At 36.8% G+C, this 20,314-nt stretch overlaps 2 protein-coding genes across 2 annotated transcripts; one reads left to right on the forward strand and one right to left on the reverse strand.

Annotated features, from left to right (window-relative positions):
* Nucleotides 1-842: 842 nt before the first annotated feature.
* On the forward strand, nucleotides 843-4,681 carry LOC147569118 (PRP38 family protein). Its single transcript, XM_086655568.1, has 6 exons — nucleotides 843-1,396; nucleotides 1,518-1,639; nucleotides 2,720-2,810; nucleotides 3,151-3,280; nucleotides 3,376-3,443; nucleotides 4,109-4,681. The coding sequence occupies exons 1-6, from the start codon at nucleotides 1,107-1,109 to the stop codon at nucleotides 4,548-4,550; spliced, it is 1,143 nt and encodes a 380-aa protein (XP_086511694.1). The 5' UTR covers nucleotides 843-1,106; the 3' UTR covers nucleotides 4,551-4,681.
* Nucleotides 4,682-7,199: 2,518 nt separating this feature from the next.
* On the reverse strand, nucleotides 7,200-14,182 carry LOC147569119 (kinesin-like protein KIN-14I). The gene is made up of 18 exons (XM_086655569.1): nucleotides 13,544-14,182; nucleotides 12,904-13,070; nucleotides 12,638-12,781; nucleotides 12,284-12,508; nucleotides 12,132-12,200; nucleotides 11,480-11,548; nucleotides 11,124-11,345; nucleotides 10,964-11,045; nucleotides 10,790-10,885; nucleotides 10,511-10,687; nucleotides 10,316-10,422; nucleotides 10,016-10,194; nucleotides 9,765-9,926; nucleotides 9,418-9,671; nucleotides 9,158-9,321; nucleotides 8,865-9,065; nucleotides 8,241-8,761; nucleotides 7,200-7,800 (listed from the first exon to the last, which is right to left on the reverse strand). Exons 1-18 carry the CDS (start codon nucleotides 13,659-13,661, stop codon nucleotides 7,662-7,664), a joined length of 3,096 nt encoding a protein of 1,031 aa, XP_086511695.1. The 5' UTR covers nucleotides 13,662-14,182; the 3' UTR covers nucleotides 7,200-7,661.
* Nucleotides 14,183-20,314: the final 6,132 nt, after the last annotated feature.

Below are 20,314 nucleotides of genomic sequence, written 5' to 3' on the forward strand. Positions count from 1 at the left end.
TTGACCTTGACTAAGTTGGACTATCTTATTAGGTGTGGATGTATATTCATTTTTTTTTGAGAAATCGACTACGATCTACGTTAGCCTTTACAAGGCATTGATACATCATGAAGATGTGATGATCACGATAACCGCCTAATTTAAACCATAATGAAAGAGGCCTAAAGGCCGACAATATGAAAGAGGCATAAAACCCGATAAATTTATTACAATATTTACTTTATATATTGTCTAAATTACATGGGATAAGTCTTGTTGGCAAATTGTTTCCACCGAGACTTAATCCCACGACCTCGTAGGCTTAAGAGGGGTGTCAAATCGTTACACCAAAGGGTGGTGGACTTGATGTACATTCACTTTTTTGTTGAGAAATCGACTATGATCTACGTCAGTCGTAACAAGGCATTGATACATCGAGACGATGTGATAAGCACGATAACTGCTGAAATACTACTGAGCCTAAAACCCGACAAATTAAATGGCCTAAAGCCTGACGAATTAAATGACCTTAAACCACCTACATAAACTACTATATTTATACCCAAGTTCAATATTCCTAGATTTGCACTTTCATGTGATCGAACCTGAGACATATTCATTGAAGAGTATATGCACTGACCAACTGTTGATGTATATTCATTAGTCCTTGGATCTTCTTCTCAATTTCATAGACCATGAGGTCGTGAGATCGAGTCTCGGTGGAAGCAGTTTGCCATCAAGATTTATCCTATATAATTCAGGCTATAAATAATGTAATAATTTGTCGGACTTTAGGCCTCTTTGTTGTCGAGCTTTGGGCATCTTTCATTCTTGGTTTAAATTATGCGACTATCATGATTATTACATCTTCATGATGTATCAAAGTCTTCTAACGACTAACGGAGATTGTAGTCGAATTCTCAAAAAAAAAAAATCTCATAGACAGGTGTAAACGTAGTGTAAATATAAATGCATGTATGTTCAAGAGACGGTACAATTTTACTCTTGTTAAAAGCACCTTGTGTGGAACGTGAAAAGGAATTAGGGTTCCTTCTCGTTGTATAGAGGAGTAGAAGAAGAACTAGGGTTAGGGTTTCGTTCTTTAGTACTGTTCTTTTTGTGTAGAAATGGCGAATCGTACGGATCCCGCAGCGAAAAACATTCGAGGAACAAACCCTCAGAATCTGGTGGAGAAGATTTTGAGGTCCAAAATTTATCAGAACACTTATTGGAAGGAACAATGTTTCGGTCTTACGGCAGAAACCCTAGTAGACAAAGCCATGGAGCTTGATCATCTTGGTGGTACCTTTGGTGGTAATCGAAAGCCGACACCGTTTATGTGTCTCATCTTGAAAATGCTTCAGATTCAGCCTGAGAAGGATATCGTCGTCGAATTCATCAAGAACGAAGATTACAAGTATATCAATCTCGTCAATACCTTCTTAAATGATTCGTTTTTTGAAAAATTTAATTTTTGTTGAAGATTTTAATTAGTGAGATCTAATGATGATGATCATATTTTGTTGTGTTAATTACAGATATGTTCGTGTTCTTGGTGCATTTTATTTGCGATTAACAGGAACAGATACAGATGTGTATCAGTATTTGGAGCCGCTTTACAATGATTATCGAAAGTTGAGGCAGAAACTAGCTGATGGACGTGAGTATTTCTTGTTCTTATTACATATACTGTTTCTGTTCTTGATGAAAAATTAGTAAACTGTAAAATATTAGTAATAAGTTAAGAGCAAAAGGAAATCACTTAGATGGAAATCAGAAGATTATTAAGTTTCACCTCCAAAATCAACCTAAAATATTTGTTAGTCCAAATAGTATGAAGTTCGAAAGCTTGAATCTCATATTTTTTGTTTGGTATGAGAAGAAGGATATAGATAAGGGTAATGCTTCTAGTACCTAAATGTCAGATTTTATACATGTCTGAAGTTTATCGAAATAGCAAGGATAGAGTTACAACTTACACAAAGCCATTTTGGGCTTCCCTCATGAAACTTTTAAATTTTACGTTCTTATCTATCTCTGGAAGTTGTTTTTTACTAGCCATCCTAACTTTCTACCCCGTCATCACATTAGATACTCCTTTCCACAATACTTGACCTCTCTTTGTGAGTTTAATATCCAACGTCCTCAGAGCCCCATCCCCTGAGCTTTGGATCTCCCGTCATGTAACAAATGAGAGATAAAAAAACACTAAATAGGCCCTACCACAGGGCAATGGAGGAAAGTCGAGGGACTGTCTTCAAATTGCATTTGCAAAGTGTAAATGAATAGAGATTTTCAAGGGATCTCTGGACACCAGAATCAATTTCGCTTGGAGTGGCTTGTTTGAGACAGACGGCTTCGTGGAGAGTTCTTAGTGTAATCTCATGCAGAAGCTCGTCTTATTATCTATCCTGATATTACTCTAGTACCATAAGGGTATAAATTTTTATGGTTAGGTTCACGAATCTTGGATTTCCTTCGTGGAACTAATAGCATTACCATCCTTTGGCAATTTCAAGCTGGTACTGGAAAGTGGAAAAAGGGCAACTGCTAGGGGATTGAATTATTGAAATACATGTTTCATTCTTTTATCATACCAACAGATAAACTACTGAGAGAGCAAACTGGACTTTCTATAATCATGATTTTAGTGAATTGTATCATAGTTTGTTCTTCTGATTTCTTGATGGTTATATTTTTTTTTTAATAAATTATGACATTTGGTTTTGTACTTCCTCAGGTTTCTCCTTGACCCATGTGGATGAGGTCATTGATGAGCTTTTGACGAAAGATTATTCCTGTGACATTGCTATGCCTCGCATAAAGAAAAGGTGACATTTCTTTTTTATCTCGAATCTACTGAACTTGTCAGTTTCAGTAAGAGGTGGCAACATTTTAACGTTTACTAGACGATCATTTCTGTGAATCCATTGACTCTTGTTTTACTTGCATTCACGTACTAAATATTCCTTATGCTTGACTGCATTCCTTAGATAGCCTCAACTGTGAAAAGTTATATGATGATATCCATCATTCGCTTGTTTGCAATAGTTTATAGCTTCATATTACGTATTTTTGTTCATAGAAATTATTTGGTCTTTTGTTAGCTAGCCATTAACTGTATCTGCCTATCTGGGGCCATGCACTCTCTTAATGCGTACATATTAACAGATGGACTCTTGAAACACTGGGAACTTTGGAACCTAGAAGGAGTGCCCTGGAAGAAGATTTTGAAGAGGAGGAAGATAAGGAAGAGGATGGCCAAGTAATGGACGGCTCAGATGGTGGAGACCATGAAAAGGTTTGGAATTTATTTTAATGATTTGAAGATTTTCTTTGAAGTTGTATTTTGCTGTATATTGTTTCTAATGCAGATTCCTTCTTTTCTTATAACAGTACTATTATCGTGGTCGGAGTCCAACAAGAGAAAGAGATAGAGATAGAAAACGTGATAGTCACAGGAGGTATGATTCAATACTGAATTTTATTTTTTGTACTTGACATATAAATTGAAATTTTAACTCGAAACATTTTGTTACGCTGTTGCTTGTTTAGTTTTTCCTTTCCATATATTTTTCATTATTACAATACCATTTTAGTTCCATTTCTCATAGTTGTAAATATGCTGTTCTCAACTTTTCTTCGTGTCTCATCTTGCAATTGGAAAAAGAAAACCTACTTTTATGTCCTTGATTTACCATGTAACACTTCCGTCCATCTCTCATCTAAACATGTTGAATGAAAGAACCTTGCTTGGTTCCACTTAACTTTTTCTTCATAAGCATAAATATGCTAGAACCATTTCCCAGAGTGTGTAAAAGTATGGTATGGTGGAAGCTGGTATATAAGCGAACTCTTTTATATTACCGAGTTCTTTTTACTACTACTGGCATTTCAAGCCTTTGGTAGATCGATAGCTTCCTAGAGTAATTACCTTGATCCTGCCAGGTTTCTCTGCACTGGCAGTGTGCAGTGAGAAGTATGATGGATCACACATTATTTGTTTTAGACTTTTAGTAGTTCCCAGATTGATTTTCTTTCCCGATTTAATTAGACCCTAGTTGTTTATAGATCAAAATGAGTTCAAAGCTCATCTAGCTCATCGCTTTTGTTGTTTTTCTTTTGTCAGGGACCGGGATGGGCGTGATTATGATCGGGACTATGACATGGATCGTGGAAGGGGGCGTGACAGAGATAGAGAGAGGGACAGAGAAAGAGAAAGAGATCGTCACCGTGAAAAGGATTACGGTCGAGATAGGGTACGTGAAAGGGAGAGAGATGGAAGGGATCGGGAAAGGAGAGATCGAGATCGTGGGAGGAAGAAAAGCCGTTCAAGGAGCCAAAGCAGGAGCAGAAGTAGGGATAGGAAAGATCGTGGAAGGGATCGTGATGGGGAATATCGGAAGCGACATGGTCGCAACAGTGCAAGCCCTAGGAGACGTGGTGAAGACGAGGATACAAAGAAGAAACAAAAGAAACCTAAAGATGACGGAACCGACCACCCTGATCCAGAGATCGCAGAACAGAACAGGATTCGTGCATCTCTTGGTCTAAAACCATTAAGGCCATGAAACAGTCACATACTAAGAGTACAATTTCTTTGTTTTGCCTCACTTGTTCGTTCGCCAAATCTTGTATGAATACTAAGATTAACAGTTTTCAATCTGATGCAATGCTTTGTAAGATAGTTCACATTTGCTCATCTCATGTACTTTATCTGGCATCTCTCTCGCTTTCATGTATACACACACATTGGTAACCTTATTTGAGATAAGACAGACTAGGTTATCTTCTAGACTTCTACAAATGAGAGGCAATTTCCAATTCTTTGCAAATCACTGTCATTTCTACTGCTAATGTAACCCGTTGATAAAGCAATTGGCAAAAACTGAAAGCTACAAAGGAAGCATAGTAAGATACAGAGATGTCTAGCACACAATTCATTCTTGGAAAAGAAGCTACAAAGGTAATCCATTTGTTTAATACTAATTCCCTTCATAGTTGAGTATACCACTGAAGTTCAGTGGTCGACACCGTTCTCCCATTAGAATCCTTCTGCTGCACAATTCTTTGCGTTCAGTTTCTTCTTTTTCGATCTTTCGTGACTCGTTCAAGGTTTTCGGTTCATGGCCCCTTGAACTTGAACTGTGGGTTTGGCGGCTGATAGTTGTTCTGCTACTAGTATTGGTTTCCTTGCATTTACCTGTAATGAACTTGAAACTTGTATTTTTGTTGAAGAGATTTCCCAGAGACACTTTCACATTTGAATGTGGTTTGTAATTTGTGATTGTTTGTTTTTCGTCATTCTGTTTTAAATCTTCTTTGTTAATCTTTAATATTTCCTTCAAATGACGACTCCCCTGTGACTGTGAAAATGGTTGATTTTCAAATTTCGATTCTTTGGTATTTGTTGTGGTTTTCATGATGATCTCAGTCTTATTTTGGTTGGTTTGGCGACTTTGGGTTTCTTCTTCTTTGGGTAGAGGAGTGTTGTTTTTATGTTGTTTCTTCTTGGCTAGTAACTTGGGGATTTTGATTCTTACCTTTGGTGTTGATTCATTGAAAGCTTTTGATTTGTTGGTGGTGAGACTAATGTTGAGAAAGTATGAGTTTGAAGAAACATTGGAATTTCTGTTAGACATAAGTCCAGTATATTTTATGGTACAAGCCTTGAAGCTTCTCTTTAACTTTGAGTCTTGAAGTGATTTGAGTTTGGTTTTTTAGATAGAGAGAGAGAGAGAGAGAGAGAGAGAGAGAGAGAGAGAGAGAGTGAATAGAGGAAGTTTGAACTTGTGAGATTGTAACCGAGTTTGTTGAGGTTGGGAGTATGGGGAGATATTTTAGGGGATTTTAGATAGTAGTTATAACTACAAGGGAAAATATGGACATTATTCAAAATTTTAAAATATTTATGATACACTTCCAAAACTCATATACACCTTCATTTGTATTTTGAGTTTGAGATTCTATTTGGCACGTACCAAAGGAATTATGTTACCACAAACAATAACCCAATAATTGGACTATATCATTTTTCGATTGTTTGGTAGATCTTTATCTGTATGAAAACTTTAAATTGCAAATTCAGATACATTTGATCTTCCCAGATGATGTTGCATACTTGCATATCTCTTCCAAGATGATCCAACACTATTTATCTGGTAACAAAACACCTTCGAACTGTCATCAAATTGGGCTGTCATGTTGTTTCAAGTTTCTGCGTAACCATCAGAATTCTGTTAGCAATTCCGCGTTACCAAGTGGAAGGATAATTTTTCCACTGGCAAGTCTTGAATGATTCGTAATATTTTTTTTTTTTACTTTTTGTTTATTTATCGTGAAACTATTTATACGAGACAAGTTATTTTTGTATCAGTAAAGTGCTTTTAGGGAATTAACGGCTCATTTCACAGCATAAGAAAGAGAACCACTTGCATGTGGAACTTCTTTGTTATTTAGACAAATATGGTGTGAGTGTTCCATCCTGCCATATTATGTATCTTGCAGGCTCTTCGACATGGTACCGTTCAGAGATGACTGGTGAAGTTGATATTCAAAAGGTGTTTGGGATGTTGGTTTTGTGGTGGTGATGGGCTGTGTGCTGTGGGCAAATTGGTGGTGCGGGTTTGATAGGTGGTCTTGATTGAGGGATGGAGTCGTTTGAATCAATATGGTTGCAGATTGTGGTGGTTTTCTTAGCGTTCTTAGTAGCTCTGTTGAATCAATCTATTAGTCTATTGATGTCATTTTTTACGAGAGAAATCAATGTAGAAGGTTTACAAGCGCTGTTGCACGCTTTGTTGGGTGTTACTGAGCCTCTCTCACCTTAAAACTTCGCTCAAGAGGTAAAGGCCTTTGCCACACTTATAAGTTGGCCTCCCACGATTGATGTGGGATTATCCAAAAATGAGTAAGTCCTCCACTTCTCGTCTTCTCCCTTCCTTGCCTTTGAAAATGTATACAATTGATGTGGAAGAAAGTCTTTGGGTGTTAAAGGAGAGAGGAAATGATAGGAAGATATTGATGAAATGGGCATGTGTTAGGTAGGGTTGGTCATTCATGTGCAATGGGTGCCTCCTTAGCTGGTGAAGTTGAAATGATGACATTACCACTAACTACTCCACTGGATATTATTATGAAAAGTCCTATGGAAAGTTTTTCTTTTGTTGAGCTCAAGAAGAAATGCAGGATAGAAGAAAGCAAACATGAACAATGGGAGATGCAAAGAACACTATGATTTAGTTTCTGCATTTTCTTTTTCTAACTTTCAATTGTTCTTCTCTGTTTCTTATAACACAAAATCACTCGTGGGATAATAAATTTCCAAATAAATCTGACACTTTTTATAAACAAATCAGGATCGAACCTGGTTGGTGGTATACATCTCCCTCCCTCTCTCTTTCGAAGAGGAGTTTACAAACAAACAAGCAACTGGAATTATTGCCTCATTAGACTGAACTGAGTTCTTTAGAACAAGGCCACCCACCACCACCACCACCAGGAGCAACCTTTGACAAACTGAACCCAATTAATTAATACGTACGTGTGAAAACCTCTCTATCTTTGATGTCTCTGTGTAAACTTGCTCCCTCCCTCTCAAATCAAATTCAAATAAAAACCCCCACAAAACCACCACTCCTACCCAGATACATATATATATTAGACCATATATAATTATGTATTTACTTCCCCTTTCCAGTTTTTCGCTTTCCCTCAGCAGAAACTGGTTGCCTCCCATTTCGGTTCAATGGTGGACCATACCCGTTTGTTACTTTTCGTGACGGTGATGGACCCGTGGCAATTGAGCTTCTATGTACAGCACTGTCAAAAACAAAACATATAAATCAATTTTACAGAGAATGCTAAGTAAGTCCACCCTTTCGTGTAAATAACAATGGATTGCTGAGTCAATGGCAATGGCACCCCCCCCCCCCCATTGAGACGTTCAGAAGCCAAAACCAATACATAGGGGAGGGGGTTCTAACTTTAGGGTAAGCCCGTCTGTCCCTTCATGTAAATAAAAATGGATTATTGGCCAATAGTGTCTTAGTTGTTCGCAACCAATCTATTTGGAAGTCATAAGTTAGGTTATATCTCTGTGCCCGTCCATTACCTAAATAACAACGAGTTAATGAACCAATGGCCTTTCAGTCGAGATGGTCAAGGCTCATAAGCTAACTAATCTATAGGGAGGTGCAAGTTAGAGCTTAATAAGTAAATGTTCGTTTGAAGTTTCACTGAGAGATGAGAGATGGGCTTACCTTAGCTCTGGACTCTTAGTCATCTTCTGATGGGGTTTCTTGAACTTCGAACTGATTCCATTGGGTATACTACTAGTGACCTTGGGAAGATTGAATTGCCAAAGCATATCTGGTTCAGAAGAGTCACTAGTAGCAGCTTCAAGCTCATCTGAATCATCGGTAGTAGCCATATCAAAACGATTTCTCTGTGTATCATATTCGTGGTGATGGCTTTCCTTTTTGTTTCCTATGAGTTTGCTGTTATAAGGTTGTTCAGGGTATACTTTAGTATCGACTAGATATCTTTGATAAAAGAGCTCTGGTAACTGCCCATTGTCACCTTCCCACTGTCTTTCACTTAATGAATCTTGCTTGTTAACCATAACCTTATCGACCCAATCTCCATTTCCCCTTTCTCTATCATCTTCCCTCTGGAAACTAAACCCAGGACTTTTCACCGAGTTCCAAGTAGGTGAGTTTAGCTCTTGAAGATCAAAAGCTGGCCTCTTTGGTGTAATTGATGTGGAATTACTACTCCAAGACTGCTAGAAAAGAGCAATCGTTAGTAAATATTAGTTGAAGGGTGGTCGAGGTCGAGATTCCGATTTAACATAATGCAACAGAGAAAGAGAGAAAGAAGGTTACCTCTAAGTTGCCTACCTCCTCCATTGGCTGCCTATGGTTGTTGTTGCCACTCAAGATATCTCCTCCAGCTGGTTTATTAGGATATAAAGGTGATGATCCACCAGCCTTTAGGATTCGTCTTTCAGGACTATTGGGTATTGAAAGCTGAGAGTGCTCTGATCCTGCCTCTTTCCTTGCCAAAGCAGCCTTAAGAGTAGCAATCTAAACAAGAACCCAAGAAAATTGAAGAAACATCAATAATAGGTGGAGATTTTTCTATTAGTCAGAGAATAATGAGGCGAGAAATATGTAACCTGCTCTTTCAGCTCCTTGACATCTCCACTGTCTTTGTTTTTCCGGGCAGCACCGAGCTCGACAGTGGCAACCCGCTCAGCAAATTTTAGAGTACTAATTGTTTCGCCAATTGCGTCCATTTCAGGGCTAATATGCACAAACATAAGGGTCTTGGCTTGCCCACCTAAAAATAAAGCATAACATAATAACATTTAGACAATATTTCTGCATAACAAGGGAGAAAAAGAAAAAGGATCGAAAAACTCAATTTAATATTTACCGAGGGAATCTTGGAGCAACTGTGTAAGTTTACTGTTCCGATAAGGAACGTGTGCGTTCTTTTGGGCGAGAGAAGCAATTACGTCTCCTAAAGCAGAAAGTGATTTGTTGATATGCTGAGCCTCCTTAAGTCTATCTCCTGTTACCTCAGATTTGTCGACTCTCTCACTTCCAGCTAGATCAACCAAATGCATACATCCCCTTTGAACACCCCCAGATGTCAAATCTCTTCCTTGAACATGAACAGTCAAGCAACTACAAGTAGAAACAAAATTAAATGAAAAATGTGAGCTCTAATTTAAAAGAAACCAGTCATGAATGAAGTAAACTTATAAATTGAAACTATACCTGTGAGAACGACTACTTCGGTCATTGAGAGCCGTAGCACCCACGGCACGATTTCTATGTCCAATATTCATCAGTTCAATAACATCAGAAGTTGAAGCAACAGGAACAAGGTTTGCATCAGGTACATTAATTCCTTCACGAGAACTGTTACGAATTTCTAATGTGTTTATGAGTTAAGGATCATTTAAGGAATACGAATAAACTGAAGTTACATAAAGTTAATAATGAACTAAAGAAGTGATAAAGGATATCTTCTGTTAAGTCCATCAGTAACAAGTAAATCCCTAACTTGCTCATTATAAATCTCGATCATCTGAACAGACACATCATAACGAAAAGTATCCTTTCTTTGATCTGATAGAAGAAATAAGTCGCTCAATGCTCTATAATTTACACCCAGGCTTTGCTCGGTAAGCTCTTTAGGTCCACTCTGCATATCGATCACAATAATCAACTAGGCGAATAAAAGGATATGCGCCAAAAACGAGATAAGCAACGTTACGAACATAACTAATCAACGTTAATCACACACTATCATTAAGATATCTTACCATGGTGTAAGTTTTTCCTGATCCAGTTTGGCCATAAGCAAAAATGCAGACATTATAACCATCGAGAACAGAACGAATCAGAGGCTGGGTATCTGAAAATACCTCCTCTGCAGAAGAGAAAATACTCGTAGGTTAAGAGAAGACTTAAAGTTCAAAATTAGACCAAAATGTAGCACAAGGGTTCAGCTTAGAAACCTTGAGTAGCAGCTGGACCAAAGACTTTGTTGAAGTTGAATGACTTAGTTCCTTCTTTTGCATATTTTGAAGGAGTAATGATTGAAATAGTTCCTTCTTCTATGCGATCCACATTGCTTGATCGACTTTGTTGTCCGGGCAAAAAGGGTCTTACACGGCAATAAACCCTAATACTTCCTAAAAAAATAAAAAATAAAAATGACGACTGAATGAGTTTTAAGGAACTAGAGCAATTATTTCAAGACATTGGTTTCAATAGTTAGGGAACTAGAAGTTCACCTTTAAGGTCTTGCACTTGATTGTACAGCTTCCGGTTTTCCTCTAGAACTCTGTGATATCCGGAAGCAGCATAAGCTAGACCATGCAGGTGCTTGCCTGTTGACAAAGGGATAATAAGTAAATAATCTGGCTAGGCAAGCAATGGAAACCAAACTATATTGTTTGAAGCCTTACCAAGACTGCTGAATTCTTCATGGTACTTCATCTGCATATACTGCATACCCGCTTTTGTCGTACACAGAGTATGCCGTAATTCCTAGAAATAACTCCTTTCCATCAATACAAACTCATAGTATGAAAAACTAATACAGATGATTTAACAGATAATTCATACCTCAAGATCCCTTTTTTGTTTGTCAAAGAGACCTTGCTGCTTCAAAATCCGGCGCTTTGATTCCTCATGATGGATGGAGATCTCGCGAGCAGATTCCACTTTCTTAAGCTGTATAGCATGTTGTTCTTCTTCTCTCTTAATCTTTTTATCAACAAGAGTAGAAACTTTTGAATGAGATTTGCTGCTATCAGGTGCAGTGAGAACCTTTAGAGATGTTTTCATCTGTTGAAATATGAGGCATGAAGTAAATAAATGTGAGAGTCCATAGGAGATCAGCAGTACTTTTTCTTTATTTTCTTCCTCGAAAATGGGGAGCTATAATTCGGTAAGCACCAAAACAGCTAAAGGAAGCTTACCGATTCATTGTGGCTTGTAAGGCGTCGCTCAAACTCCTCCATAACTTTGCTAAGCATGGATTCCACCAGCTGTAATGAACACAGCAGCAAATAATTAGTGAAAGATTCGGAGCGAACTGCGTTCAGTCATAAAGACCGAAGAAGCGATAGAGAGATAATCAAATCACACATAATAACACAAGAGATTGTCTGATTCAGTCGGATAGACCTACTCCGCAGCGGAAATGTCTAGATGATTTCACTATCTATGCAGAACATGATTACAAAAATTTCTCCAGGACCTTGTTCTTATAAATAACTCTATGACTGTTCTCACCCTCCTTCATTTCCCCAACACCGAATAACAGAATACAACCCTAGACATTGCCAATTGCCCTTATAAGACTAGAGCAATGGAACATATATGGTTTGGATAAGTAATTTGTGCATCCAAGTCGCGATTTCGGGTTTGTGATCGATCTATACTCAGAGACACTTTTTTGACATTCTCAACTGATCTCATACTAAAGCAACAATCATAAGACCATCTTAAAAGTGAAAGTTCATCAGAATCCTTACGACTAGACCGCAAGTACAAGTATGTTTAGTAAAATCCTAATTTGGCTACTCATAAGCTAAACAACCAATTGCAATAATCATTAAGCTGTCTTACCATTGGAACTTCATCAGGATTTTTATCTGACAGAACAGCTCGTACAAGCATGTTTAGCGGACGATTAGCCTACACAAAAGAATTTAAAGAATTGAAACAATCATAATGAATAAGTATCATTACATGGCACTAAAACAGCTAAGGTTACTAACCATTTCAGAAGAATCATCGCTATCCAAATGTTTCTCATTCAGAGATTGGGTCCTTGATAAGGAATTTGAAAAAGGTTCCGAATTTTTTCGCACAAAACATTTTGCAGGGTTAGTTGGTTTTAAAGTACCACCAAATTTCCATGAGCCATTTCCTCCTGTCTGTTTCCAATCACTGTAAGATTTAAGTGCAAGAACACAATTCACAACTCTTGCAGATTTTCCTCCCTGAAATTTGGAAGGAAAAAATTTTTATTACTATAAGGGTTTCATTGTTATATGAATTTCAAAATTACAATGATGAAAGTGTAAAAAGTATTCTCACTGTTAGTCTACCACAAATCGATGCTAACGTACCTGTTCAAGATCAGATGCTTCAAAATTGGGGAGCCCCAATTCTTGCACAGCTACAAGAAAATTCCTCACGTTTTCGAAGTATTGAAATGCCGATAGAGCTGCTCCGTCAGGTACAAGAACAGAATCACATGCACTTTCTACTACCTGAAAACACACATAATTGAAAACAACCACAACATTAATAACAACACCAAAACAAAATTCATAAAAGACAGAAAGTTTTTAAATTTGATTCTTTTTCAAGTTCTAGGGCTTCAATTTCATACCTTTGGCACAGCACCAGGTTGGACCTTGTTGATAACATTGCAAAGGATTAATCCACTTCTCAATCCAAGCCTAAATCCCTCCTCGGAAGGCTCTGCTGGTAAATCTTTAGCTCCAACAACTCCAACCATCTTTCTAAGCCAACCAGCTGCCTCATACCTCCTCAGTGCTGAATAGAAATCCCAAAGTATATCAGTTCTGAATATTTCTACTACTACTAGTATAGAAGAAGGGAATTTCAGATTTCTTGCTCATTGAGCACAGTCTTTTCCTCTTGTTAGTCCATAAACAAAAAGAAAAAAAATTGTACTAACATAATTCTAATAGATCAATTTCAATACATGATCAAAATCTTGGCATATGAATTAAAATTTCATCTTCAAATTTTTAAGATATTGAGTCTATTACGGATCACAAATTTGATTCCAATCCACATTTGGAAACAATCAAAATAGTAAAAGAAGAAAAACTAAAAATCACATTCAGGATCAAGAAAACTACACGATAATTTAGTTAAGATGAATCAAAACAAGAAAAGAAAGGAGAATTTACCTTGAAAATCGATAAAATTGATCAAAATGAACAAAAAAGGAAAGAAAAATAGAAAGATCGTTAAGAAAGTGATCAAAATTTTGATCGTACCTGCTTCTTCTGCCTTCCTTGAAGCTAAATCAATATCACTTAACCGAGTTCCATGTTGTTGAAGAACATCTTCCACAACAGAAGCCATTGAAAACGATAAAAAACTATCCGTCGCCATTAACACACCTCAAATCACAAATTTCTTCAATAAAACAACTTTTATACCAATAAAAAAATATTCAAATATCCTTCATTAAAGCTCCGATTTTTTCAAAAAATCCAGCTTACTCAATCTAATTTGGATTCAATTCTTCCGAAACAATGATCTTTGATTATCGAGGAAAGAGAAAGAAATGATGTCAAGAAAGACTAGGGTTTTAACAAATTAGATCTCAAGATTTTTAAAGTAGGAAGAAAGAAGAGAAGTGCTTTGCTTTGCTTTACACTCTTTTCGCCAACTCTCTCTCTCTTTACTTTCTCTCTCTACCACCCTGTGAAGACTCATCACTCTCTGCTTTCTCTCTTGTTCTAATATCACTTTCAAAAGGAAAATACCGAACCTAAACCCGAACCTACTGGTTTGGAAAACCCAACAGTTATTCTATTTGTATTGGTTCGGAGTAAATAAATACTCGTTAGTTTCCATATTCTGACTTTCTCCATTTTCTTTTAACTTATTTCCTTCTGTGTCCCTTTCTTGAGATGCACAACTATCAGGTTAATGATTCAAATAACAGCCGTTGGATTTGATTACCTCGAACGGGTATATTTGAAAAGCCTTGTGGGCCTTTTTTTTGTTGAAAGGCCTTGTGGGCCTTAAAATCCCACATTGCTTGGTATCATTACTTTTACTTTCAATGAGTACCAACATGTTAATCATATGCCACTACAACCACCATTTTCTTTTGGAATGTCACAATCTACTATTGGTCATACCAACAGTTAGCTGGTCGAATACGACGAAACTTATCGATATACGTAGTGTTGCTCCCTTTCTCGTAACTCTTCTATACAAGAGATTATGTTATTAAAATACTAGATTGAATTTATTTGATTGTGTTCAGAATTTTGTTGTGTACATACTTGTCCTTCAAACAGAGTAATTTTGAAACCTCTAAAAGTAGAACCCAAAGAGGTAGAGATGACAAGGAATCTTATCATACTAAGATTTTATTATTGGATTGCGTGAAGATAATTCAATTACTAATTTTCAGTAAGAAATAACTAAAAATATTCCAATCCCAGCCAACTGATCAGACTAAAGCAAACAAACTATTAAGCTCACTCGCAATCCCATGCATCTCTAGCGTTTGCAAACATTTAATTTATATCTTGGTGGTGTTATTGGTAAGGGACAACTTCGTAATGGAATGTAGAATCTCCTTATTTGTCACTTGGTCTTCCTAATGTGGATTACGATAGATATGTTAAAGTTGGTAATATATTTACTTATAGTCCACGGTCTCAAGAACATTATAAAGATAGTCAAATACAAATAAGAAATCTAATGTTTCTTGATTTTGAATAAATTAGAGGATACTTGTAAAAATTGTCCGAATGAGAACTCTTGGATCTTGTAAAAATGTAACTTTAATATTTATATTCCAATTCTAAATTATTAGTCTATAATTCATTATTTAAGACATGTATTGTTAGATTTAATAAACCAACTGTTTAAGGATGTGAATGAAAAAAATAAAACAAAATAAACAGAGAATAAGGATTTAGTCTTTTTCTAGAATCATAAAATGCTAAATTATTGATTTAACTTTAATGCCCCTATAAAAAGCTGGGTTTATTGACTTTGTGGGAGGTCCCTCACTTTTTGTGTGTATCTCAAAGGTACTTGTTTTCTTAACTTTTCCAACAGTCCCATTTTTCAAATTTTGTTTACGTTATAGTTTTTAGTCAATAATGGCTTATGAGTATGAAGTTTTCTCCTCAAGATTGTCTGATGCAGGCGCATAAACGTGTGGGCCCACGTCCACGCGTGCCCACATCCTATTTGGTTATAATAGTAGTTTATTTAGTATAGGAGAAGTTACTTTAATTTGATATTTCTTTATTTTTAAAGTTTCTATGTTTGAGTAGTTTATTATTTTAGGAATCCTAGTTTGAGTCTAGGGTTTTTTAGACAATGACCCCCATTTATTTAGCAATATTAGGGGGACACCCCTAAAATGATTTCCGTTTAGGCGTTAACCCCCAAAGTCCCTTTTCCGTTGAAACAGCCGTGAAGTAGTCGTCGTGCGAACCGCACGCTCGCCCACTGACCAAAATACCCTTATCCTAATCCGACGGTCAGAAATAGCGTTTGCGATGGAGGGTCCAGATCTATTCCATGTTTTAAACTGTCCCATCCCACTCCTCAGCAAATGAGAAAACGCGGGAGTTAATGCCTTGGCCTTCTTTTTCTTTCTCGATTTCTATCTAACAAAACCAACGAAACCCTAGAAATCTTTCCAACTGTTCGAGCTTGGATTAGGGCAAAATCGAAGGTGGGTTTTGAGCAGCAAGGTTTAAATTGATGTTCATCTCTGTTTCTCTCTCTATAATTGTTGGTTAAGCTTCAAAACCTTCGATTAGCATTAGTGGGTTGTCTTGAACGCCCTAAATTGTTCAGCGAGTAATGGCTTCTCTTCGTGGTTTGTAAGTAGCTCTAAACCAAGCTTTATCATCTGTTTACTTGTCATTTGAGTCATTTACTTCATATACACTCGATATTTGATACTTGTTGTCTGGAATTTAGGGTTTTGTTCATACTTATGTCTTTAACTTTTAGTCTGGGATTTAGGTTCGTGTTAGTGATGTTGTTATGATAGGATTTATGGTTTGTGATCTTGTGCAATGTATAAGATAGTGATTATCAAATGTTATGCCTGTTAGTGATGTTGCTCTGTTGTTTTAACATTACAATGGCATGTTCTATTGTTCCTACTGTTGTGTTAACCTTATAATGCCATATTCTTGTTAGGTTAATGTTTCTTACATGTTATGATTAAGTTATTAACTCAACTTTGTGAATAATATATTGATTATCAAATGTTATGCCTGTTAGTGATGTTGCTCTGTTGTTTTAACATTACAATGGCATGTTCTATTGTTCCTACTGTTGTGTTAGCCTTATAATGCCATATTCCTTGTTAGGTTAATGTTTCTTACATGTTATGATTAAGTTATTAACTCAATTTTGTGAATAATATAGTGATTATCAAATGTTATGCCTGTTAGTGATGTTGTTCTGTTTTTTTAACATTACAATGCCATGGATATTGTTCCTACTGTTGTGTTAACTTTATAATGCCACATTCTTGTTAGGTTAATGTTTCTTACATGTTATAATTAAGTTTCTTACATGTGGTTGCCTTCCTTCTATCTTTCAGGCCTAGGGCAGAACTTGGTAGTAAAACTCTTGTTGTTAACTATGATGGAAATTGGAGAACTTCCCAAAAGAAGGGAAAATGGAGATATGAGGACTATTTGTGTGGGAAGATTGCTATTTTTGAAGGTATTGATGGGGATGAGCTAAACATGCTGGATTTGATTAAAGGTATGGGGTCTAGGGACATGGATTTGGTAGGACACAATATGGTGTTCATGTACTTGAAGAAGGGCAAAATGATAACAATTCATCAAGAGGCTGATTTGTTAAAATGGTGGGCAGAAGGAGATCTTGATTCTTGGGGAAGGGCTAATTTGTTCTTAGATCACAACCCTACATTGAATAAGATCAGAAATATTCATAAGGGTACACCTACTAAGGAGATAGTGACTGAACAGAGCCATAATACACCTATAGGTCAAGGAATAGTCACAGTCAACAGGAGAACCCCATGTCTCCTAAGGAGTCCTACTGTTAGGAAGAAGTTATATGAAGATGGTGAAGTTGAAGAAGTAATAGGCAGCAGCAGCAAGTCCAGGCAAAGTAAGAAAGGAAAGAAAAAAGTTATAGAGATAGAAGCAGAGTCTGAGGAGTTGGGTGATGAAGAGTTAGATGACATGCCCAATCTAGATGGGATTGATCCCACCTCAAATGATGTTCCAATTGAACCTAATGTGGTGCATTATGATTTCAATGCAATTCATAATGAAGTCCAAGTTGAATCTCAACAACCTGAAACTGATGGATTGCCTGTTGGCATAGATGACCTTCCTGTTGAAGAGGAATATTATAGTTACAACTCAGAAAGTGATGATGATTATGATCCAACTAAAGATAATGAGACTCATGGGTCAGATTCTGATGTAGATCCAACTGATCATCCTATACCACCATCTGTAGAGTTTAGAGAATTTGTTAATGAATCAGAGAACTTATATACAAATGAAGAGTCCTTAGAGCATAACAGGGTTGAGTTGGCAAATGATGTGATTTCTGAAGGTATGAAGTGGGATAATGTGCATGAAGCTAGGAAGTTTTTAAGGAGGTTTGCTGTGCTCAATAGATTTGAGTACAAGTTTGTTAAGAATGAAGACTACAGGTTGAGAGTTAAGTGTGTTAATGCAGGTGATGGTTGTCCATGGTTTTTCTATGCAAGAAAGAGTCCAAAAGATAATTTCTCAATTGTCTTGAAGCAGATAGTTAACACACATACATGTGAGCATAATTCTGTTTTGCATAACAGGATGGCTCATTGTTCTTTTGTGGCTGAAGAGTTGGAGGAGATTATCAGAGCACAGAAAAGAAACAACTTCAACCCCAAGAACATCATAGATGCTGTTTGGCAAAAGTTCACTGTCAATATTAGTTATTGGACAGCTTGGAGAGCAAGAGCTATTGCTCTTGAGAAGATTTATGGGAACTATGAAGATGGTTATAAAATGGCACCAGCAATGTGTATGAATCTTTTGACTTCAAACCCAGGAAGTATGGCAACATGTGCAAGGTATGATTCTGACCATAGGTTTAAAAACTTATGTATTTCATTCAAACCATTCTTAGATGGTTTTGTGAAGGGTTGTAGACCTGTAATTGGCTTAGATGGATGCTTCCTAAAGGGTAAGTATGGTGGTGTTTGCTTAGCTGCCACTGCTCTAGATGGGAACAATGGTTTATACCCTTTAGGAATCTTTATTTGCAGCTCAGAAAACTTTGAGAATTGGTATGAATTTCTTAGACAAATCAGTGACCATGTAAAGAAACACCCAAACCTTCTCACAATCATCTCTGATAGGCAGAAGGGTTTGATTGAAGCTGTTAGTCAAATCTTTCCAAATAGTCCACACAGATTTTGTTTCAGACACTTGTACAAGAACTTTAAGAAGTCATTTGCTGGTGATCACCTTAAGAACTTGCATAGGCTAGATGTTAGTTCATGGGCCAGGGCATTCTTTGATGAAAGAACTAAATGTGAACATATCACAAACAACTTCTCAGAGAGTTTGAATAGTTGGATAGGAGATCTTAGAGATTTACCCCTGTCATCAATGGTAGATAAATTCCATTTGATGATGATGTCTCTTTTATATGAAAGAAGGAAGATAGCTAGGAAATGGGATCCAAATGGGATTGTTCCAAGAGCACAGAGAGTGATAGATAACTTCAAGAAGAACATAAACAGGTTTAGAATCCAAGGTTCAAGTGATCATCTTTTTAATGTCTATGAGGTTAACACTCCTAATAGATGGACAGTCAATTTAACTTCTCTCACTTGTACTTGTTGTGTATGGGATCTTACTGGCATCCCTTGCCAACATGCTGTCCCTATTATCTTGCAGACTAGGATTGCATGGGCAGAGTAAGTGTCTCTTCCATTCATTACTTGTGTACTTGTGTACTTGTTTTATATATATTCTGTTTTGGTAAGGTTTTAATGTATTGTACTTTGCTATGACAGATTTTGCTCTCCTTTTCATAGAGTGAAAACATATTTAGAAGCATATGATGGATTTATCACACCCATGAGGCAAATGAAGGATTGGGGAGAAGTAAGTGTCTCTTTTATTCATGAGTTATAATTGTTTTGAATTGTCTTTCATATTTGAATACTTACTAAAACTATTCAATAGTCTGCATATGAGGTACTCCCACCATTGTTAGTAAGGCCTGCTGGTAGACCAAAGAAACAAAGGAGAAGAGACATAGATGAGGGACCTCCAAATCCTAAAACTCAGAAAAGGTGCAATAAGTGCAAAGGGTTAGGTCACAATAGCAGGACATGCAAAGGTCCAAAAGCAGTACCACAAAGACCTACAACCACAACAAGACAGCAACCTACTTCACAAACACTTGGAGTTTCTCAACCACTTGGAGCTTCACAACCTCCTGTTTCTCAAGTAGCTTCTTCCTCTCAGCCATCAACTTCACAATCTGCAGTACAGAGGGAAGGTCCTCTAACCTACTTTGGGAGGAAACCAACTAGACCAATTGCTCAGGTGTTTAGGCCATCCAAGATGATTCCAAGGAAGAAGAAGTAAGGTTTATTGCCATCTCTTTTGTGTTTCTTAAACATCTATATGAAGTTTAAGTAGTTGAACATCTATTTTGAGTTACAGGGTATATGGTATATGTTATTTTGGTATATGGTATAGTATGTTGGTATATGGTATAGTATTTTGGTATGGGTATATATAGTTACCTTCAAAACAGTTGGAAAATTTCAGATTGTTCTTGTGCTTTCATGGTTTGTAAACAGAATACATTGGATACTGTTTCAATTTGGATTGGCTCTGAAATGATATTTTGGTTATAAACATGAGTGTTTCATTTGCATAGGTTTGATTTTGAATTTCTTGATAAATTTGTGTCTCATGGCAGGAACATAAAGCAAAAGACAGTCATGTCTTATAACCATAACATTACTTCACATTTGGAATTTCTTGTTAAATTTG

This window comes from Eschscholzia californica, unplaced genomic scaffold (assembly GCF_041429995.1).
Source record: "Eschscholzia californica isolate CP2 unplaced genomic scaffold, dmEscCali1.0.p SCAF_1, whole genome shotgun sequence".
NCBI lineage: Eukaryota > Viridiplantae > Streptophyta > Magnoliopsida > Ranunculales > Papaveraceae > Eschscholzia > Eschscholzia californica.